Source organism: Eubalaena glacialis, chromosome 3 (assembly GCF_028564815.1).
Source record: "Eubalaena glacialis isolate mEubGla1 chromosome 3, mEubGla1.1.hap2.+ XY, whole genome shotgun sequence".
In the NCBI taxonomy this organism is placed as follows: Eukaryota; Metazoa; Chordata; class Mammalia; order Artiodactyla; family Balaenidae; genus Eubalaena; species Eubalaena glacialis.
In genome coordinates this window covers 148812724-148831772 of record NC_083718.1, presented here as the reverse complement: position 1 = coordinate 148831772, position 19049 = coordinate 148812724, and the positions used below count along the sequence as shown (strand labels likewise).

At 39.7% G+C, this 19049-nt stretch overlaps 1 protein-coding gene across 5 annotated transcripts in view; it reads right to left on the bottom strand.

Annotated features, from left to right (window-relative positions):
• USP24 (ubiquitin specific peptidase 24) overlaps positions 1-19049 on the bottom strand; it is a 146493-nt gene that overhangs the window by 13152 nt on the left and 114292 nt on the right. For all 5 annotated transcript variants that reach the window (XM_061184164.1, XM_061184167.1, XM_061184166.1 and 2 more), the window contains 15 exons: positions 18453-18535; positions 17915-18056; positions 17566-17685; positions 16916-17136; positions 16175-16299; positions 14977-15118; positions 13053-13203; positions 12010-12105; positions 11220-11323; positions 10665-10778; positions 6480-6576; positions 4013-4129; positions 3539-3631; positions 1898-2000; positions 620-741 (listed from right to left, as the gene is read on the bottom strand). In XM_061184164.1, the coding sequence (XP_061040147.1) occupies positions 620-741; positions 1898-2000; positions 3539-3631; positions 4013-4129; positions 6480-6576; positions 10665-10778; positions 11220-11323; positions 12010-12105; positions 13053-13203; positions 14977-15118; positions 16175-16299; positions 16916-17136; positions 17566-17685; positions 17915-18056; positions 18453-18535 (1830 nt within the window). The remainder of the gene's footprint in view (positions 1-619; positions 742-1897; positions 2001-3538; positions 3632-4012; positions 4130-6479; positions 6577-10664; positions 10779-11219; positions 11324-12009; positions 12106-13052; positions 13204-14976; positions 15119-16174; positions 16300-16915; positions 17137-17565; positions 17686-17914; positions 18057-18452; positions 18536-19049) is intronic.

Here is a 19049-nt window from a genome sequence, read left to right as displayed (position 1 = left end):
AAAAAGCTTAAAAAAAAAAAAAAAAGGAGATATATAGCACAGCACTGTTGATGTAATTAAAAACCAGTATGATTATGTTCACAGAGTCATACTTATGTACATCAAGTTATGAAAGAAGGATTGGAAGATTACGTTCTCAAGAGGGGGTAGCTCTAGGTGGAAGGGGAAGGGACTCATTGTGGATGGGCCACAATGGGGGGTTGTGAGCAGCCCACTTCCATACTCCTGAGGTTGAAAAACCCATGTGCTTCAGAGCTGTAGTGTGCCAGGACCAGGGACACACACAAGAGATTGGGAATAAACCCTCTGATAATAAACTGAATGACTGTGACTGGGGAGGTGCCATGTACCTAGCTCCTGGGACCTGGAGGGGTAATTAGCTGGGCTGGATCTTGAGGCCCAATTCTTTGTTGCAGAGAGGACTAAGAATATTTAGTCCTTATTTCTTCTGACACACATACAGGAAATAAAATTATTTGAAATAATCACTTCTCTTAACAATACTCCCCTTCATCAGAGTAACATACAAAATACAACTAATAACAAAAGGCATTTTTCCTCAAAAAGAAGAAAACAGCTAAAACAAAAAGAAAATGGCTTTAGCAGAACAAGTACATACCTCTAACAGGTAAGGCTTCCCTTCAGACAAGAACAACAGGGCTTCGACTTCCTCGTGGAGGGGCAGCAGGGGACTCGAGGGGGCAATGCTAATAGGCGGCCGTTGTTTAAATACACCCGGAGCTTTAGGGGACCAAAGAAAAACCCACTTTACTGGATATTATCACATGAAATCGACTCTACAAGGCAAAGCGATCCCCTCAAGCTTCAGACATGCAACCGCTGAGCACCTACAACTGTTCCCTCACAGACATGAGATGGGAGAAAACACTTACCCCTCTCTTTCAATGTATGCCCAGGATGTAGGTGCAAGATCTCTAGACTCCTGGTGATCCCACCCAAGACAATCTTCCAAAGAAGTTAAAATATACAAAGTGCATGAAAAAAAAAAATGCCCAAAGTGCCTCTGAAGAGACCCTGGACAAGGCACTTCTGTTGCCCAATGGCCACCACCACCTGTGCTGAGCAGAATCAACCCACGTGGAAGGGGTTACCCCACATGCTAGAAAAGCAAGGGCTCTCACTCTCATTTTCTTTTGCAAACCTTTCTAACTCATGAATGCGGTAGCTTTGCCTCTGTAGATGGGCGAGTCAGAGTTTAGGAAGCACACTCTAGCTCACGACCGTCTGAGCGCTCCCAACGTCCCTTCAGACAGCCAACGGCATTTCCAGATCAGAGGGACGCCCTGTGATTTTTATCTAGTTTCCTGGTCAGATGACATGAAAACCCTACCACAGGCTCGGGGGTCAGAGGCTTGCATTCCACACTGGCTGCCATGCCCCTGACTAGTGGTGAGACTTTCAGGGGCTACTAGACCTCTCCCTATCTCAGCTTCTGCGCACACAGGAGGGGAACTGCCCTCACAGGTTTGCTGAGGGGATTCAACACAACAAACTGCGAGCCCCACGGAAAGGCACAGCACACAGAAAACACTGACTACTTCTCAGCTGCTTTCCTGTATTATCACTGTTACTGTTGCTGTCACGACAAGGCCTAGAAACAGTGCAGAAATGTACCTTTATCCCTAGAGTGTTGTTAAATACTTCTATATCCCACCCCAAAGAAATGACTGGCTTGCTCTTGTGACAAACTAGTAAAATAAGGTGAAGTTTAAGGTGGATTGAAACAAAAAACTTTAAGTGTTCCTCAAATATCAAATAGCCAAATGAGAAACAAGTAACACCCATTTAACTGCCAACATTGTTACTCTCCACGTGTTACTGACAAACTCACCATCTCTCTGTTTTCCTGATGTATTAAAGACAGGTTAAAGCTTACCAACGTTTCTTTGGGAACAGACATCTGAGTGCAAGACAAGCAATGCCACTGTATTGTGAAGGTTCCCAAATTCTCGTGCTTGTGCCGAACTCCATCGACGTATCTGTTGTCAGAGAAAATAAAGTGGATGTTAGTGCTTTGGTTAGAAGGGTGTGCGGGTTCATGATACTTTGAGCCACATTCTTTCTCAATGTTTGACAGTAGGACAGGTCAAAGTCCAAAAAAGTCATGGGTTTTAAGCCAGCTTAAGAGTGGCTTAACGTAGATGTATATTAATTCTAAAACAAATCCATTTATGTATTCAATTCAGTTACTGAGTGCTCACCCTGTGCCAGGTAATTTTCCTGCACCCAGTATAGTGGGGAAAGCCTGTGAGGCTGGAGGTCTGCAGGCCTGGCTCTCCTCTGCCACTCGCTGCACCACACGGATGTGGGCGAGTTCTCTACCTGACTTCTTTGTGTAAAGACAGAGATAACCTACCTGTTCCGCCCACTTCGTGGTTGTGAGGACCAAATGAAACATGAAAGGTAGAATGTTTTCAAACTCGTGTGCTCCATAAATGCAAAACAATATTAATCATACAACATAACACCATTAATTAAATCTTATTTAAATTACAATGAATTTAAGTCAATCGCCAGTGTCAATGGAGTCCCTGGTAAGGAAAAGCTTGAAGTGAAAAATAGATACTGTAAATCTCAACATAACATCAACACACAGAGCATGTCAGTACTTGTTTCTTTAACACTAAAGAGTCACAGCGGCAAGGTGGTATGACAGGAGGCTGAGAGGAGGCCTAAGTAGCAAGTCTGTCTCCCTTAATAAAGAAAGGAAAGCTTCCCTAGGCAATGCATCACATACAGGGGAAACGAGAGCTTTAGCCCTGTGACCTTGTCAAGGTTGTCACAAGTTGTCACAAGTCACAACTTTTCTGAGCTGTAATTCTTGCCTGAGAATGGGGAGGAAACTGCCTGTTTTACTGAATTGTGAGTTTCAGAGGTACAGCATAAAAAGTAACCAGTTCCATAAACAGTATTTATCATTACAGCATGTTCACATTTTGTGTATTTTAAATCTATCAAACAGAAGAAATACAATGATTGGAGAAACACGTCAATATAGGAACTTCAAACAGGAGAGTCATTTTTTGATATATCTGACCCTATTATCACAAAACCACTTCCCTTTCATTTCCCGAATATGAGTATTACATCTGCAGCAACATCGTTCGGCGTGTAATGGTTCGACTTCACATCTGAATCCTGGCCTGTGACCAGCATTCCGTGTAAGCACGCCCACCAACACAGCCTTGTTCACAGCCCCAGAGAGCAAGTGGAGGACCCAATGCCACTATTTCTTGAATGCTTTCGAATCCCCCAGGCAGAACCCATCTTTCCTCCTAGGTCACTCAGCACTTTGCATTTTGAGTGATATCCTAGTTAGTCATTCCCATTGGTTACAGCATTTAGAATAAATTCTATGAGGAGGCTGTAAAAATAACTGAACTCCAAAGAATTTTAAAGGCTATGTAGTACTTATACCTGGACTCTGATGAAATTAATATTTATTCCCTACAAAGAGAAACACTGTGGCTTCCAAAACCGTGGCCACTTCGCTGGGATATATAAAAGTAGGCATTACCTGACTGTTCTGCCGGTTGGCCCCTAGGAGAAAGCTGATCATGTGTCGCAGAGCTGAATGCTTCAGAAGAAGATCTCCGGCCCTAATTCCTTGCTGTCACGAGATATTGAGAATGACAAATTATATTCCTATCCAGACAGAGATCTATTCCAAAAATACAGTTAAATGAGAAGTTTTAAGTGGTAAGTTTTTAAATGGTATAATTTACATAGAGAAAGTACCTGTTAAAAATCTAACAGTCCTGCAGTGCTGCACAACCCTAGTTTCAATGCAGACTTCTACTCCAACAGTAAGTAACGATCCCTACATACACTGGAATTCTTGCAAGTAATATAATGCACGAATTAAGATTTTTAAGAAGAAACACTCATAAAACCATATCATATAGATCCTATATTGACCAGTCTGAATTTTTTGCACATATAAAATTCCTTTAGACTATCAATCTGCTATATTAGGAAAAAAATCATTTACCTTTTGTACAAAAGTGTTGAACAGGAAAAAGTACTGAGCACAGTTTTTACAATTTTCGGGAACATCTTTATCCAACAGAGCAAGTAGTACCTCCAGTAACTGATGAAGGCTCTTTAACTGATTAGAGGAAAGATGAAATTACATAAAGAAAAAGAGTATAAGACAGACATCTGTAACAGGATTAATCTGAAGTAAATCACCATAAGAACAAAAGGAAAGTCTGATTGGTACAATCCAGTCTCAGATTCAGATGGATTTATGCTTTGGAGAGCAAAAACAGAATTATCAATTTGATCTTCCAGGGAAGACTGGTGGAACTGTAGAAATAATTAAAAGAAAAGCCTAGTTTTGTTTCCTAGCTTTCAGACTCAAGGCACGGTTCTACTGCCTAATCGTCACGTTTTTTGCAGAGCCCATTTCTTTCTGTCTCTTAAAAGGCAGGGGGTTTAAAGGTAACATATTTCTGAATCCCTCCCTCCACTATGCTACTTCTTCACATAATCACAGATGCAAAGAATAAAAAACACAGACACAGGCATAGGGGCTAGAAACCAAGCCAATGGAGCAAATGGAGAGCAACAGCCTGACAGAATGACAACGGTAATATCGACTCAACTGTGAACTTACTTGAAAGCCCGCTGACGCCTCATGGAAAGCTTTGAAAAACATTTTATTTGTTTAGAAACCATTTTGGTCATCACATTGCTTCTTCTTTCCCTCCCACCCCAACTGTTTTTGGACAAGTCCCTAGAAATTCATGTGTGATCTGAGAATTAAGACCAGCCTTACTACTCTTTATCAGTTCATTTCCTCTGGAGATGGTTCTCACAGACTTTCGAAATATTCCCATCCATCCTGTCACACTTGTTATATACAGTAAAATCTACCATTTATGTAGCACTTCATTTCAAAGTACTTTACAATATAAAGTGGGTTGCAAGAGGTACCATTTCCATTATGGGGTAAAAATAGACATAAAATACATCAGCTGGATATCAAGTAGGATTTACTGAGGCAAATGGTTTATGTCCTCCACCACTCCCTTCCCTTTCTCCCCACTGCAGCCCTGCCTTTAGAGGTTAGTGGGATGATGCGCTATGGCCTGACCCCAGCTGTAGGGAGACTACACTAATTCTGCCTTTATCCTTTGTCTGGGTTTGTACATGGGAGGAAGGAGGAGAGTAAGAAGGTCCTTATGTTAAATATCTTAGAAAACTTCCACAGGGGTACTTCAGAGCAACGGTATCCAAACTGTCCTAGGCTGCTCCCAATGACCTATTTTTAAATATTCTGCAACCAGGTAAGGTTTTGCCAAAAATGGTTCTGCTGTTTAAGCTGATCGAAAGCCAATGCCTTAGAGTAAACCTCCACTTCCTTAGGATTCCTGGAACTGAGAGGGACAGTCTTCCTCTAGATCCTCCCTGAAGAGTATATTTGACCTCCTTCTCCATCCTGGATTGAGCAGAGCTCCTGAGCATGTCTGGTCTAACGGTGTGCCCCGGCTCAGGACTGTTGAAGGAACTAAGTGCCTGGGTGCCAGGCACTGGGTGTGGATCAAGGGTCTCTTTAAAGAACTTGCTCAGGGTTGAACAGTAAAGCCAACATCTGAATCTGAAGCAGCAATTCCTAGAATTTGCATTCAGTTCATTGAGACACTGCCTCAAGCCAATTTATAAGGAGTTTATAAGGAGCCAATTCGTTCTGAAAACAACATTTTTCAAAGTTTTCCATGTAGTGTCAGCTGTTTGAAACAGCAAACTTGGGAAGTAACTGCTGTATTTGCTAGGACTTAATAACAGACTGAATAATTAGACTCATGTCATTTATGTCCCTAAGACTTAAAATTTGGGGGGATTGAGGATGGTAATAAATACCATGGTTTGTTTTAGCATATGTGGAATTGTGAACCAGAAGAAAATATGTTACAGGAAACATGGTTAAGAAGAAGAAGAAATTCAGAAGAACAGGAACAAGGATTAGGGAATGACGGAGATCAAAGAAGGAACTATTGTGGCCAATGCCCCTGGATGGACAGCACTATTTGGTCCGGCTGCCAAATGAAGGTTCGGATCATGAAAATAACTTAGGAGGGAAGAGACAAAGCCAGGGGTGGCTCAAAATGACTGTCGGTCTAGACTAGAGACTCTAGACTCAGGTTGGTCTTAATGCAGAGAGATCGAACACAAACTCTCGAGAGAAGACTCTGAGAAGGAAGTGCTCTAGAGAGAAAATCCTGACGCAGACCAAAGCAGATCTGAATTCCTAGCCTACCCTGACATCTGGGATCTGAGGAGGAGAGGACAGAATGCCTTCTAGCCTGGCATTATCAGGAAGTCTGTGCACAGAACGTGCATTTTATGTGGATAATTACCAGACTCTAATCCTAGGCTTTCTTTCTTATTATGTGCACTTTAAAACATTTGGTAAAAACAGAATGTGTAAATAACATTTAGAAAACAAGACTGACCTTATCCTGATAAAGCAAGGCACTGTCTAGGGTTTTCTCCAGGATGGTGGCCACAGCGACACGTACTTCTCTCACATTGCACTCCAACAAGAAAATCCTAACATAAAGAGAAACGTGGTGTGAAAAAGCAAGATAGATTTCTATAACCCAACCTTCCCAAGATGGTCCCACCTACTGTCCAAGAAAAAAATTACTCCAAGATGTCATTTCAAGTCTCCTGAGAGCGTCAGCACACACAGGCCCTTGTGAGGGAGGAAGGAGGAGAAAAAGGGAAACAAGACCCTTGAACACGGAAAGTGGATTTTTTCCTGTTTCTTCTTCCTTTCTTCCCCTAAGATGAGTATCTGTATAAATGTAAATTCAGACTTCAAGAGATATACAAGCAAAGAACCTAAAATTTTGTAAGTTCTGTTCACCCAGGAGTAGTTCTCCCTGGCACCCCTTCAATGTCTCAGAATAAGACACAAGTTAAAAGTTCTGAGTCAACACAGCACCTCCTAATCCCCCTGTGCACCTGTATTTCCATCCTTTCACTTTCCTCTCCTCTTCCCTCCCAACGTTTACTTATTACTCAGTCCTCCCAGAAGCATGTGAGGCTGAAAAGGTCCTGCTTCCCTCCTTTCTTCTTCTATGATGATGATGATGATGATGATGACAGCAGTTTTAAGGTTTATCAGACACGCCCATCATATTTGGCAAACCCAGTGTTACACTGGGATACTACACCCTGCTGCAAAGGCACGACCTAATCCAATCCTCCACACCACCTGGGCGGTAGAGGCAGCAGCCTCAGATGTGGCGGAGGGCACGGTCAGGCAGAAACACCCGCTCCCTGGCGCCGGGCGGTGGTGGTAACTACCTGAGAGCAACTAGGTAACTGCATGCTTCCCCACAGTCAGCTTTTCTTTCTCTGCTTCACACACACACTCTAACATGACAACCCATATTATAATCAGCACAGTGAAAACTTACCTATCGTTTCTAATATCTCTTAACAGAAAAGTCTCAATGAGCAAGATTTAATATAACATAATTTTGATGACCCAAGGCAAAACTGTCCTGAGGCATTCTTTCAGGTCACAGCAGTGAAAGCTGCTCTGGTCCCTGTCTGAGGGCAGCATTTGCTGACAGCCCTGCCCTCCTTCTCCCCACAGGAAGATGACAGAGGAGCTTTCTGAAGCCACTTCACTTCTGCTCATTGCAAGTAACTGTCAATGCTAAGCATTAGCTACCTAATGCTTAGCATTGTGAACCTGACACAAAGGCTCTGTTCAACATCCACTAAGATTCTAAGTGGCAACTCCAGGCAAGTTTAAAAGATAACAAGTACTCTTGTAATATTTAGCTCTAGATGTCTGATCAGATTCAGGTACAATTCTTTTGGAAAGAATATCTATAGGGGGTGCTCCACATTTCCTATCACAGACATTAGGAAGCATCATGAGAATGCAAACAAACCCAGAATATGGGCAGTTCTATAGGACAAATGACCTGTCTCACCCCAGTTAAATGGCATGACAAAAAAGGTGGTGGGGAAATGGAACAATTACAGATTAAAAGAACCTTAAGAAACATACAAACCAAATGGAGACCAAATGGAGCTCATTTGGAGCCTGATTTGTACAAATTCAATGGTAAAATAACACTTTTGAGACATCTGGGGAAATCTGAACATAGACTGGGTATAGGATGATAGGAAGGAATTACTATCATTTTTGTTTAGAGTGATGATGGTAAAGCACTTATTTATTTATTTATTTTTTAAACTTAACCTGTTAGAGATACATGCTGAAAAGTTTATAGTGAAATTATATGATGTCTGAAATTTACTTTAAAATATTTCAGAGGATAAAAGAAAAGCATGCATGTGAGCGTGTGTGGGAATTGGGATAAGCAAACAAGACTGGCCAAATGCTGACAACTCGAGCTGGGGATGGGTACAGGAGAGGGTTCGTTATTCTGTCGACTTTGGAGTATGTTTAAAAATTTCCACAATATAAAAAAAATTTTAAAGATGTAAAGTACCCTTCATGTTAGTAGTTTTAATTTCTTTAGATCAATTTGCAAGCATTATTTGCTAATTTAATTTTTTACACTTATAATTACATTTAAAAATTGTCCCTCAAAAGGGCTACAGAGGGGCTAATCTGAGAGATGACAGCCTCTTCACATGCACAGTTACTGAGGTATTAGTACAGTGTATGTTTATTTTTTAGTTGTAACAACAACTACTTAAGCTATCTTAAAAGTTCTAAAGAAATAAGTAATTAGAGAAAGGAGAATATTAATTCTTCAAATCACTGAGGAATTGATAATGATGAGTAATTGGGCTTTATAAAGAAAGACAAAATATAATAAACTCTACCAGGAACATTTAGATTAGGTAATTCACTAGATTCTTTACCATTAGGAATTCTAAGAAACCAAATCATACTACCAAAGGAAGTTACTGAGTTTCTCTGGAGATATTTAAGAGCGAGCCTGCTTGATGGTAAACTAAATATTTTGCCATGTTCCTTTCAAATGGATGATGATTCTATGACGTTCTACTGCTTAACACAGTACTCAGGAGTCCTAATGGGAAGATATTTTGGAATTAAGCTGGAAAAATGGGTGAAAGGTTATCTTTATGCAAACTCTAAAGGGACAGGCAAGAACACTTCAAAGAAATGTTTATGTGTTCTCTCTTTATGAACTGTATGAATGTATTCATGCACAAATACGTGAGCACTTAATGTAGGGAACCAAACGGAGTAGCTTCTGCCCGTCAGGAAGCTGAAGTTTAGTGGAGGAGACAGAGCAAACAATAGGGCAGACCTACTTTAAATTGGGTGGCCCTTGACATCTGATGGATGAGAAGGCGCTTTCTGTGCAAAGAGTAGAGGGGAGACTTTCAAATAGAGGGAATAACTGGCGAAAAGGTCTTTAGGCAGGACAAAAAGCTTCGTGTGTTCAAGGAATCAACAATCAGGTGAATGATAAGCCAGGTGGAAAGTGAAACACACAGGCAAAGCCCATACTCAAGTGAGGCCTTTTGTATTACATTATGGCAAAGATTTTGGATTTTATTATAAGTGCGGTGAGAATCCACTGAAGAATTTTTAAGCAGAGAAGTAACATAATCTAATTTGTTTCAAAAGAACCCTTTTGTTGCTGTATGAGGTACACTGGAGGAGGCAGAGGTGGAGATACCAAGCAGGCCAGTGAATGAATGTCTGAAGCTCAGACCTCAAGATGAAGGGGATACGGGACCAGGAGTTTCAATTAGATCTTAACTTGCCGCCGCACGACGATCTCCCTGTGGGAAGGGACCTGCATTTCTGAATTCCTTGTTGTCTGTTTTAAGTTGAGAGATACCAGAGCATATTTGTATGCCGACAGAAGTGACCCGACAGAAAACTCTGGAAGGTAAAGACGCCAACTTCCTTGAGAAGCTTTGCTCATGCAGAGAGATTCATTTTGAGAGGAGAGAGGACACTTCCTCCATTATATCAGGAGGAAAGGAGAAGGTGGGAACAGACTGGCTGGTGTGCAACTTGGGACGGGGCGGGGGCTCCACCTGTGCTGCGGGTGAAGGCTGAGGCAAGGCCATTGGCTAGGAGTGGGTGAGCCAGCTCAGCACGTCCGAGAGGCGTGGGGCACAGCTGCGGCAGAGGGAGGGAAGCGGCCACTGGGGGTAAGACAGCCTGGCCACTGACAGCTCAAGGTGCTTGCTGGGTCCCCTGCATCGATGCTGAACTCTCCGAGGATAAGAGAATAAGGAGCAAGGTGTAAACATTCACAGTGATCGGACCTTCTTGCAAAATCCAATTACTTTTTTACTATAGACATGTAGGTAAGTACACTATCATGGTATATTTACCACACTATCATACTATCAAAAACTTTTTGAAAAATAATATTTTAGCCAGAATCCAAACATTTTAGCAATACTGCGGTATTACTGTATAACCCAGGACTGCTGACCTTTACCTGCCACCAGACTGTGAGTCCGAGGGAAGAGGTTTGTATTTTGGAATCCCCTGGGCAACAGCAGTTGCCTGTGAGCGCCTAGTTACCTGCTTAGAACTGATTCCAACCAGGAAAATAATTTCAAGTTGAAATAAAAAGAGTTACGAGAAGCTTCAGCTCTAAATCACTGGAAGAGACACAAATTTCTTTTAACTGAAAGATACTGACACTTACTTTATCAATTCTCGTCCTTCAGAACTAATAAAATATTCAACCAGCCACTGACAAGCATCAAAACTTTTTGAAAGTAATGCTTCAATAGTGGCAATCCATTCTTCAGTGTCAACCCTTTAAAAAAGCAAAGACAGCGATGTTAGACAGCCCAGCAAATAACGCCATGGAGTGTCGCTCGTTTCTTTTTATTTAAAAAAAATTTTTTTGGGGGGGTGGGGTGGAGGATAAGTTATGTACTCAATGACTGCTAGACTAACATGGATAGTCAGTTCAAGCCCCATATCTGGATATGACTTTTCCCAATTTCTGAAGACATATAGCATTTATGCCTTACACCACAGTTCTTTCTTTTTCTGTTTTGTCCATGTTTCCTACTGAATTAGAAATACCTTAAAAATAGGAACCCATATTTTAATCATCTGGGTGTATTAGGTAGTTGCCTTCAACTACCTAAAACAATGTTTTGAATTTTTAAGTGTTTGAATTTATAAATTCAACTTTAATTTAATTAATGCCTTTTGTCACAACAGACCATCAAAACGTATCACTTCTTACCTGAGTTTTTTCTTTGTCCGTAGATAAGTTTGAAAAAGGAACTGAATGGCAAGCTGTAAGCTCACCTTTGCCATGCAAGGATAGTACGGATGCTTTAATTTAGTCTACAAGAGAGGGAGAAAAATGACAGGCTATTTTTCACAGAAGTTTTATAGATTATTATGCATTGTTATGAACTGCATAATGAGATATATATAAAATAAAGTTAAATACTAGTAAGAAAAATCCAGCCAGTTCATAATAGAAAATGTTGCAGTTAAATTTTAAAAAGATTAAGAAAAGATATCTCCTTCATTTCTTTTATGAAGCCTTCTCAAAATAGAGCCTTTAGACCACAGGATGTTAATTAAGCTACCAACAGACTAAGAAAGTCTTCCCCTTATTGGCAAACTGTGACCATGGTACTCAAGAAAAAGAAGCACTTAGAAGCTGATCTTGAGTCTGGTAACATCTGATTACGAATTGGGAATAATTAATCTCCTCATAGCCCAACATCCGTTTACATCACCTATGGCTACTCTTAAATTTTTTATAAAATGTAACAAGAGCACTTAAAAAAGCCAGTAAGTAGAAACCCACACTCATTCACAATCTGCATTATACATTCTGAATATTGCCTGTATTTTAATATCACCCATTAAGAGACACATTTGTGGGAATTTTTTTTGGCATTTAATCTAAATGCTAACAAGTGAGAGTGAGGGTGAGTCACTGAATGCTTTAGTGGATAGATAGATATTTAACTATGATCCTTTCTAATTTGTTTAGTAACAATCCAACTAGTACTTACAGCATTCAATGATGCTAAAGACAAAACAAAACTGAAATAATCACTACTGTACACATCTCTATTCTTCATAAACTTGAGGTTTTCATCTCTCACCATCTATAAAAGAAAATTGGTAATTATTTTTAAGAAACAGGGTAAATTATTCAATATGTAGAAGACATTTTTACTGATATGTTAAGTAAAATGGGTTCATAAAAACACTTCTCTCAAGCCTTGAAATTTTTAAAAAGGAGGAAAAACTTCCTTTCAGAGATAAGAAGTTGTAAAAAGGTGAATTATGATTCATTAAACCAAATTCTTCTGGGAAATTCAGGAAGACCACCATGTGAAGGACAAGTGAATTCTAACCTGTTACTCTGAGTGAAAAGGGACAATCAGAGCTTTCCCAAGTACAACCAACTCCATGCTCTCTGTGTTTCAGATGCTCAGTTCTCTCTCTCTCTCTCTCAATCAAAGACTCCATATTTTTCTTAAATTTTTTGATTCTGGCTACTTAGCTTTTGATTACTTAGTGTATAAAGTCTGGACTGGGCAGCTGGACAGTCTGAATTTAAATCCTGGCTCTGTGACACTGACAGATCATTTCTCTTTTCTAAGCCTTTTCTCCTTTTCATCTGAAAAATGGGAATAAAACCTGGTACTCCACGAGTGTGTTTTAAGAATTAGGGATTTGTTTAAGCATGTAGCACAGAGTACGTATTCAATAACTAACGGTCATCACTGTTATATTAGTTTTACCCAAAGGTTATGAACCTTATTTTTCTCTCCAGATTCAATAAGTTAATTTCAGCAATGTGTTTCTGCACTGCCCACTCCCTCCCCCTTGTTTATGTGGGGCGTCACACAGTCACACAGCAGGTCAGTGACAGCCTTGGCCAATCTTGAGTCTGTTGCCACCTCTGTGACAAGGTGGGTCAGAAGACGTGGCGCTAGAGGTACAACTACGTCCACAAGAAGGCTGGCAGGAGTAGTTCTGGACCCATGAGATAGATTTTGACATTTATCTGGATTTTACCCCTTAGAACTTTTTATACAGTTCTTACCTGGTATATGCGAACAGGCATCTTCTCCACAAATAGTCCTTTCTTCTCGCCTTTTTTAACCAGCTTGGTTAGAATAGAGAGCCGGTCATTGTTAGGCCTATGGGGCCGAGGAGATGACTGAGGTGAAATTTCTGGTGAAGATGGTGCTGACCTAACAGATGGAATCAGAAAAGTGTTTGTCTAGAATAAAATAGCTATTGTTTTAGTAGTTTGCTACAACCGGATAAACTGAACATAAACAGGGTATTAGACTTAAACTGTATACTTTCCTGATCTAATGTATTAAAATACAAATTCACAGAAAACAGGACCTTTAAAAAAACTTTTCAGACAGTGCTGGTATAGTATCGGGTTGGCCAAAAGGTTCGTTCGTTTTTTCCCGTAAGATGGCTCTAGTAGCACTTAGTTGTCTTTAACTTCATTCGAAACAATTTTGTTAGACTGTATGTGACAGCTGTCATATCAGAGTGCATTAAAAAAAAGACTTATCAAAATTGGTGAATCTTTGTGTAGTCATTTTAATATTGAAGATGGAAGAAAAAAAGCAACATTTTTGGCATATTATGCTTTATTATTTCAAGAAAGGTAAAAAAGCAACTGAAATGCAAAAAAAGATTTGTGCAGTGTATGGAAAAGGTGCTGTGACCGATCAAACATGTCAAAAGTGGTTTGCGAAGTTTCATGCTGGAAATTTCTCGCTGGACGATGCTCCACGGTTGGGTAGACCAGTTGAAGTTGACAGCAATCCAATCGAGACATTAATTGAGAACAATCAACATTCTACCACGTAGGAGATAGCCGACATACTCAAAATATCCAAATCAAGTGCTGAAAATCATTTGCACCAGCTGGGTTATGTGAATTGCTCTGATGTTTGGGTTCCACATAAGTTAAGCAAAAAAAACCTTCTTAACCGTATTTCCACATGCAATTCTCTACTTAAAGGTAATGAAAACGTTCTGTTTTTAAAACAAATTGTGATGGGCAATGAAAAGTGGACACTGTACAATAATGTGGAACGGAAGAGATCACGAGGCAAGCGAAATGAACCACCACCAACCACACCAAAGGCTGGTCTTCATCCAAAGAAGGTGATGTTGTGTATATGGTGGGATTGGAAGGGAGTTCTCTATTATGAGCTCCTTCCGGAAAACCAAACGATTCATTCCAACAAGTACTGCTCCCAATTAGACCAACTGAAAGCAGCACTCGACAAAAAGCGTCCAGAATTAGCCAACATAAAACGCATAATCTTCCATCAGGATAACGCAAGACTGCATGTTTCTTTGATGACCAGGCGAAAACTGTTACAGCTTGGCTGGGAAGTTTTGATTCATCTGCCGTATTCACCAGACTTTGCACCTTTGGATTTCCATTTATTTTGGTCTTTACAAAATTCTCTTAATGGAAAAAATTTCAATTCCCTGGAAGACTGTAAAAGGTACCTAGAACAGTTCTTTGCTCAAAAAGATAAAAAGTTTCGGGAAGATGGAATTATGAAGTTGCCTGAAAAATGGCAGAAGATAGTGGAACAAAAGGGTGAACACGTTGTTCAATAAAGTTCTTGGTGAAAATAATAAATGTGCCTTTTATTTTTACTTAAAAACTGAAGGCACTTTTTGGCCAACCCAAAACTATGCTCTGGACATAAAGTGTACTCAATAACTGAGATTTTTTAAAAATCTCAATTCTAGAATGAAATAATTTCTATGCATGTTTCTGAAAACAAAATAACTTCTTGCCAAGGAAATAATGACCAGGTAGCAGCAAGAAGAAAGAAAAGGGGTAGAGGGATTTACTTCTTTTCTTTTTAGAATTTCTCTCTAGCTTAGCTAATTACCCTTAAATCCCAAACAGCATACTCTGAAGATCACGGTATCACCTACTGAAATCACACAGCAAATTACACAGAGGAGAAACTCACAGAGAGAGATCCTCAGCTTCCTGTCGCACAACGCTGACTCGACTTTTCTTTGGTAACACAGGGGAGTTCTGATCAGACACCCTTTGGTAGAAGAGCATATAGGCGTTCCAGTATCTTCGGCGTACATCAGTATATGGGTTCGCTTCATAACGAGACAATAAGAAAAATCTCTTTGTAAATAAAAAAGGTGTTTTTTTTTGTCTTGACAATCTAAAACAAAGGACCCACAAATCCATCAAGTAATTACTTACTAAATTTGTTAAATGGAAAGCGTAAGTGAAGTGTGTGTCTTTTTAGGGCACTGCTTAAAATCACTCCGAAGGTGATGCAGAGGGGCAGGGAGTAAGGAGCTGTATGGTAGCAGAGTAGGGGAAAGAAGGTAAACATTCCGAGGAAAGTGGAAATTTAATCAAAAGGCAAGTAATATTTAAAAATAAGTTCTGTGGCATAGGATGGGATTATAATTGGCCTCACTTAACCATTTCTGCATAGAAGAGCCAAATCCAGGTAAATTTTGGCAATGACACTATGTTCAGCTAATAAAGGTTACTACCATTAGATGCATGACTACCATGGTCTGGTGTCAAAATCTGACATTGTGGATCTCATATAGGTGGAAAAATTTAAATGCCCCTAGAGTATTTCAAAATCAGGTTTCAAAAATGTCAAGGTCTCTGAAAAATATTTCTTCTTCAAATAGCAAATTCTGATGGGATTCTGTGATGTACTTTTCCTTATATTTTTTCTTCTGGGGGTAGGGTTGTGGAAAGATTCCTTTACCACACTGCATAACAAATAAGGTTTTAAAAACACAGGTGCTAGAAATGTCTTCTCCATTAATCACACCTCTACATAAGTGAAAAGGAAATTTGAAAATTTTAGTGGACTACTACTTCTGAAACTATTTTTAAGGTTGAAATTCTTTCAAGTTGTTCTTTAATATTCATTTCTTCCACTTAACTCACCCCCCATCCCAGGGCTGTTGTAAGGAATTATTTAAAAAGAATTCTGTAGGCAGCTTGAACCTTTTCACCCTGGCTATCAAGGAGTTCGTGGATCTACATGGCTAGAGCAGTCGTACGTAAAAAAAAATAAAATCTGTTCTATTTTTATATAAAAAATACTGTTTCCAATTTGATAGAAAACTATAAATTAAGAAAATAAAACTAATGGAAAATATACATTTGCAAATACTTACTTTGATCATAAACTTTTGGTCTATATTCTCCTCCAAAGCATTCATACTCTAGGGTCTCATCATTTAGGTCAAATTCTTCTATAACTGTGTCATTAAATTTATACCACTTTCCTTTTCCACATCCCCTAGAGCACAGATTTGATAAAACAAATATTATGAGGTTACAAATCAAACCTCCCCATCCCCAGCATTTATCTCTATGTATTGTCTACAAATACAGCAGGTAATTACCATTTGAAAACACCTAAGAAAAATATAGCAACAGTTACTTCAATTTCTTAAACAACTTTTCAAATTGAAGGGAAAAAACAATTGCAACAAGTTTTAAAAATCCAATATGAAATAAGATCAAAGAACAATGCGAAAGCTTCTTTGCACCGTAATGATAAGTGTGGATGACAAAGTAGGGCAGGGAGAGCAGAGGAGAGATACAGGGGGGCAGGGGGAGCAGAGGAAGGATACAGGAGGGCAGGGGGAGTGGAGGAGGGATATAGGAGGGCAGAGAATGCATAGAAAAGGTATAGGAGGATAGGGGTAGCAGAGGAGAGGTACAGCAGGGCAGGGGGAGGAGAGAAGGGATATAGGAAAGCAGGGGGAGTGGAGGAGAGGTACAGCAGGGCAGGGGGAGCAGAGCAGGGACATAGGAAAGCAGGGGGAGTGGAGGAGAGGTACAGCAGGGCAGGGAACAGAGGAGAGACTGCTGGAAGGGTGGAGTGAGGGAGCGGTACGAGAACCCCTTACCGCCTGTCCTTGATGAAGGAATAGTAGTGGCCTGCATGTGCCTGCCCACTATGTACAATGACACCGACAAGTTCGTAGTTTTCTGTGAGGGCAACTTTTTTTCGTGGAGATCCTCCACCTCCCTGATCCATATTTCGCCCGTTTTCACCAACTTCCGAAGATGAATCTTGGCGAGCCATTCCTGAAACTGTGTAAGGCTCCATGTTTAGCATCCAGGGAAACTATTTAAAAAGCAAAAAGAGAACATTAATGTTGGTTAGTAACATATAGGGTCACACCCAATTAAGTCTGTACAAAGAAGAGGGATGTGTTTTCCTAATTTAAGCTAGGACTACCCTCCAATTCAAGTACACAATTTCAGAAGGGCTCACAAGTCTAGGAAGGTTTAAGCAGTCTCTTGCTTGAGCATTAAGGAAAGGATTTCACTTCAGAGCTGTCACTAGGATGCCTTCTAGAAATGAGGGTTACTGTCTAGAGATCTGCCGGTACCACTAGCAGCAGCTGCTTAAGACGAGGGGCTGTGTACTTCTCAGAATGCTGAGACCACAGCCTTTCACATTTTAGATGAAATTTGAAAATATAAAAAGGAAACAATAAAGGGAGTACAGTAATAATGGTTATTAAAAAACCAAGAAAAAAAAATAAGTTACCCTTATCTGTTCATCATATTTAATGGAGCGTCCACTCTCCCAGTCAAATCCAAATCTCATCAGGTGGATGACCAAGACACTAGGTAACGACTTAATACAGGTCCTTTTCACTGTTGTTCTCTAAAGAGAAGCAAAACCCAATTATCTCCATGGAGACAATAAAATAACAAAGTAATTAATATGAAGGTCACAGATTTCTACAGGGCTTTCCCATCTCTGTGAACACAAGTCATGACACAATCTAACGGCAGTAACAATAGGAGCGTAATACTGATCTTACATAAAACATAAAGACAAAGTCCATGAATAACAAATTAATCTTGTTTTTTGAAAAGGGCAAATGTAATACCTTTTCTTTACACTTTTCACAGTAATATGCATTACTTCCCTCTAGAACTTCTCCTCTAACAAACTGGTCCAAAGAAATTTCCAAACTCTGACAGGAAGTAACTCCTAGATTGAGAGCCATGAAAGCTTCCTCGCGCTCATATCTGCTTAGGAAATAACAGAAAAACCATATCAGCAATGGAATTTAAAAATCTTGAAATTACCACAATACTTCAGATTGAACACAGAACTATTGATACATTCCTAATCACTATAATTAACACACACCTTCTCATCCTTCTAAAAGTATACTAAACAAAAATGCCAATTTTTGACCACTCAGAATTGCTTAAAATTATGAATTTCAACAAATAAATTTTAGAAACGGAAATTAATTCCCTGGAAATTTCCCCAAAGAAATTTAATTCAATAAACATTTATAGATCCATGAGGAGATATATCTGCAAACCTCTCAATGAATAAAAAATTTACAACATCCTAGAAAAATCATTTAAAAATGATGGTGATTATTTTTTGATGTCAATGTTATCTTCACTAACCTGTGAGGACAGTCTTTACAGATCTTCTGATCAGAATAGATGCCCTGAAAAGTATTCTTAAAAATTTGGTCTCTCCCCATTTTCTGTTGAAATAAAAAGTTAAAATTTTAGTTGATGCCTCTAGAACTTTTAGGTTGTTTATACAGAATTTTACTTAGACCTGAGCTAAAGCATAGATTTTAATTTAACCAACAAAATAAAATAAGTCAGCTTGGTAGTTTAAGCTGGGAACTAATGAAAGAATTATAACCCATGAGACCCGCTGCTAGAGTAATGCAAATGATCAGAGAAGGAAGAGGATCGCCATCAGCCACGCTGATGACAGGACGGCATTCTCCATGATGATCCTGAATCCTTCTCCCCGTGCCACAATTACCAAGCTCGGAGTAACTCTCCACGATCTTTTCTTTTTTCTTGTGGATAGAATGCTACAAATTTATAAGTTATTTTAATTTAATTTATTTTTTTGGCTGCGCTGTGCAGGTTTCGGCATCTTAGTTCCCCAACCAGGGATCGAACCCGTGCCCCCTGCAGTGGAAGCGTGGAGTCCTAACCACTGGACTGCCAGGGAAGTCCCTATAGGTTATTATTATTTTT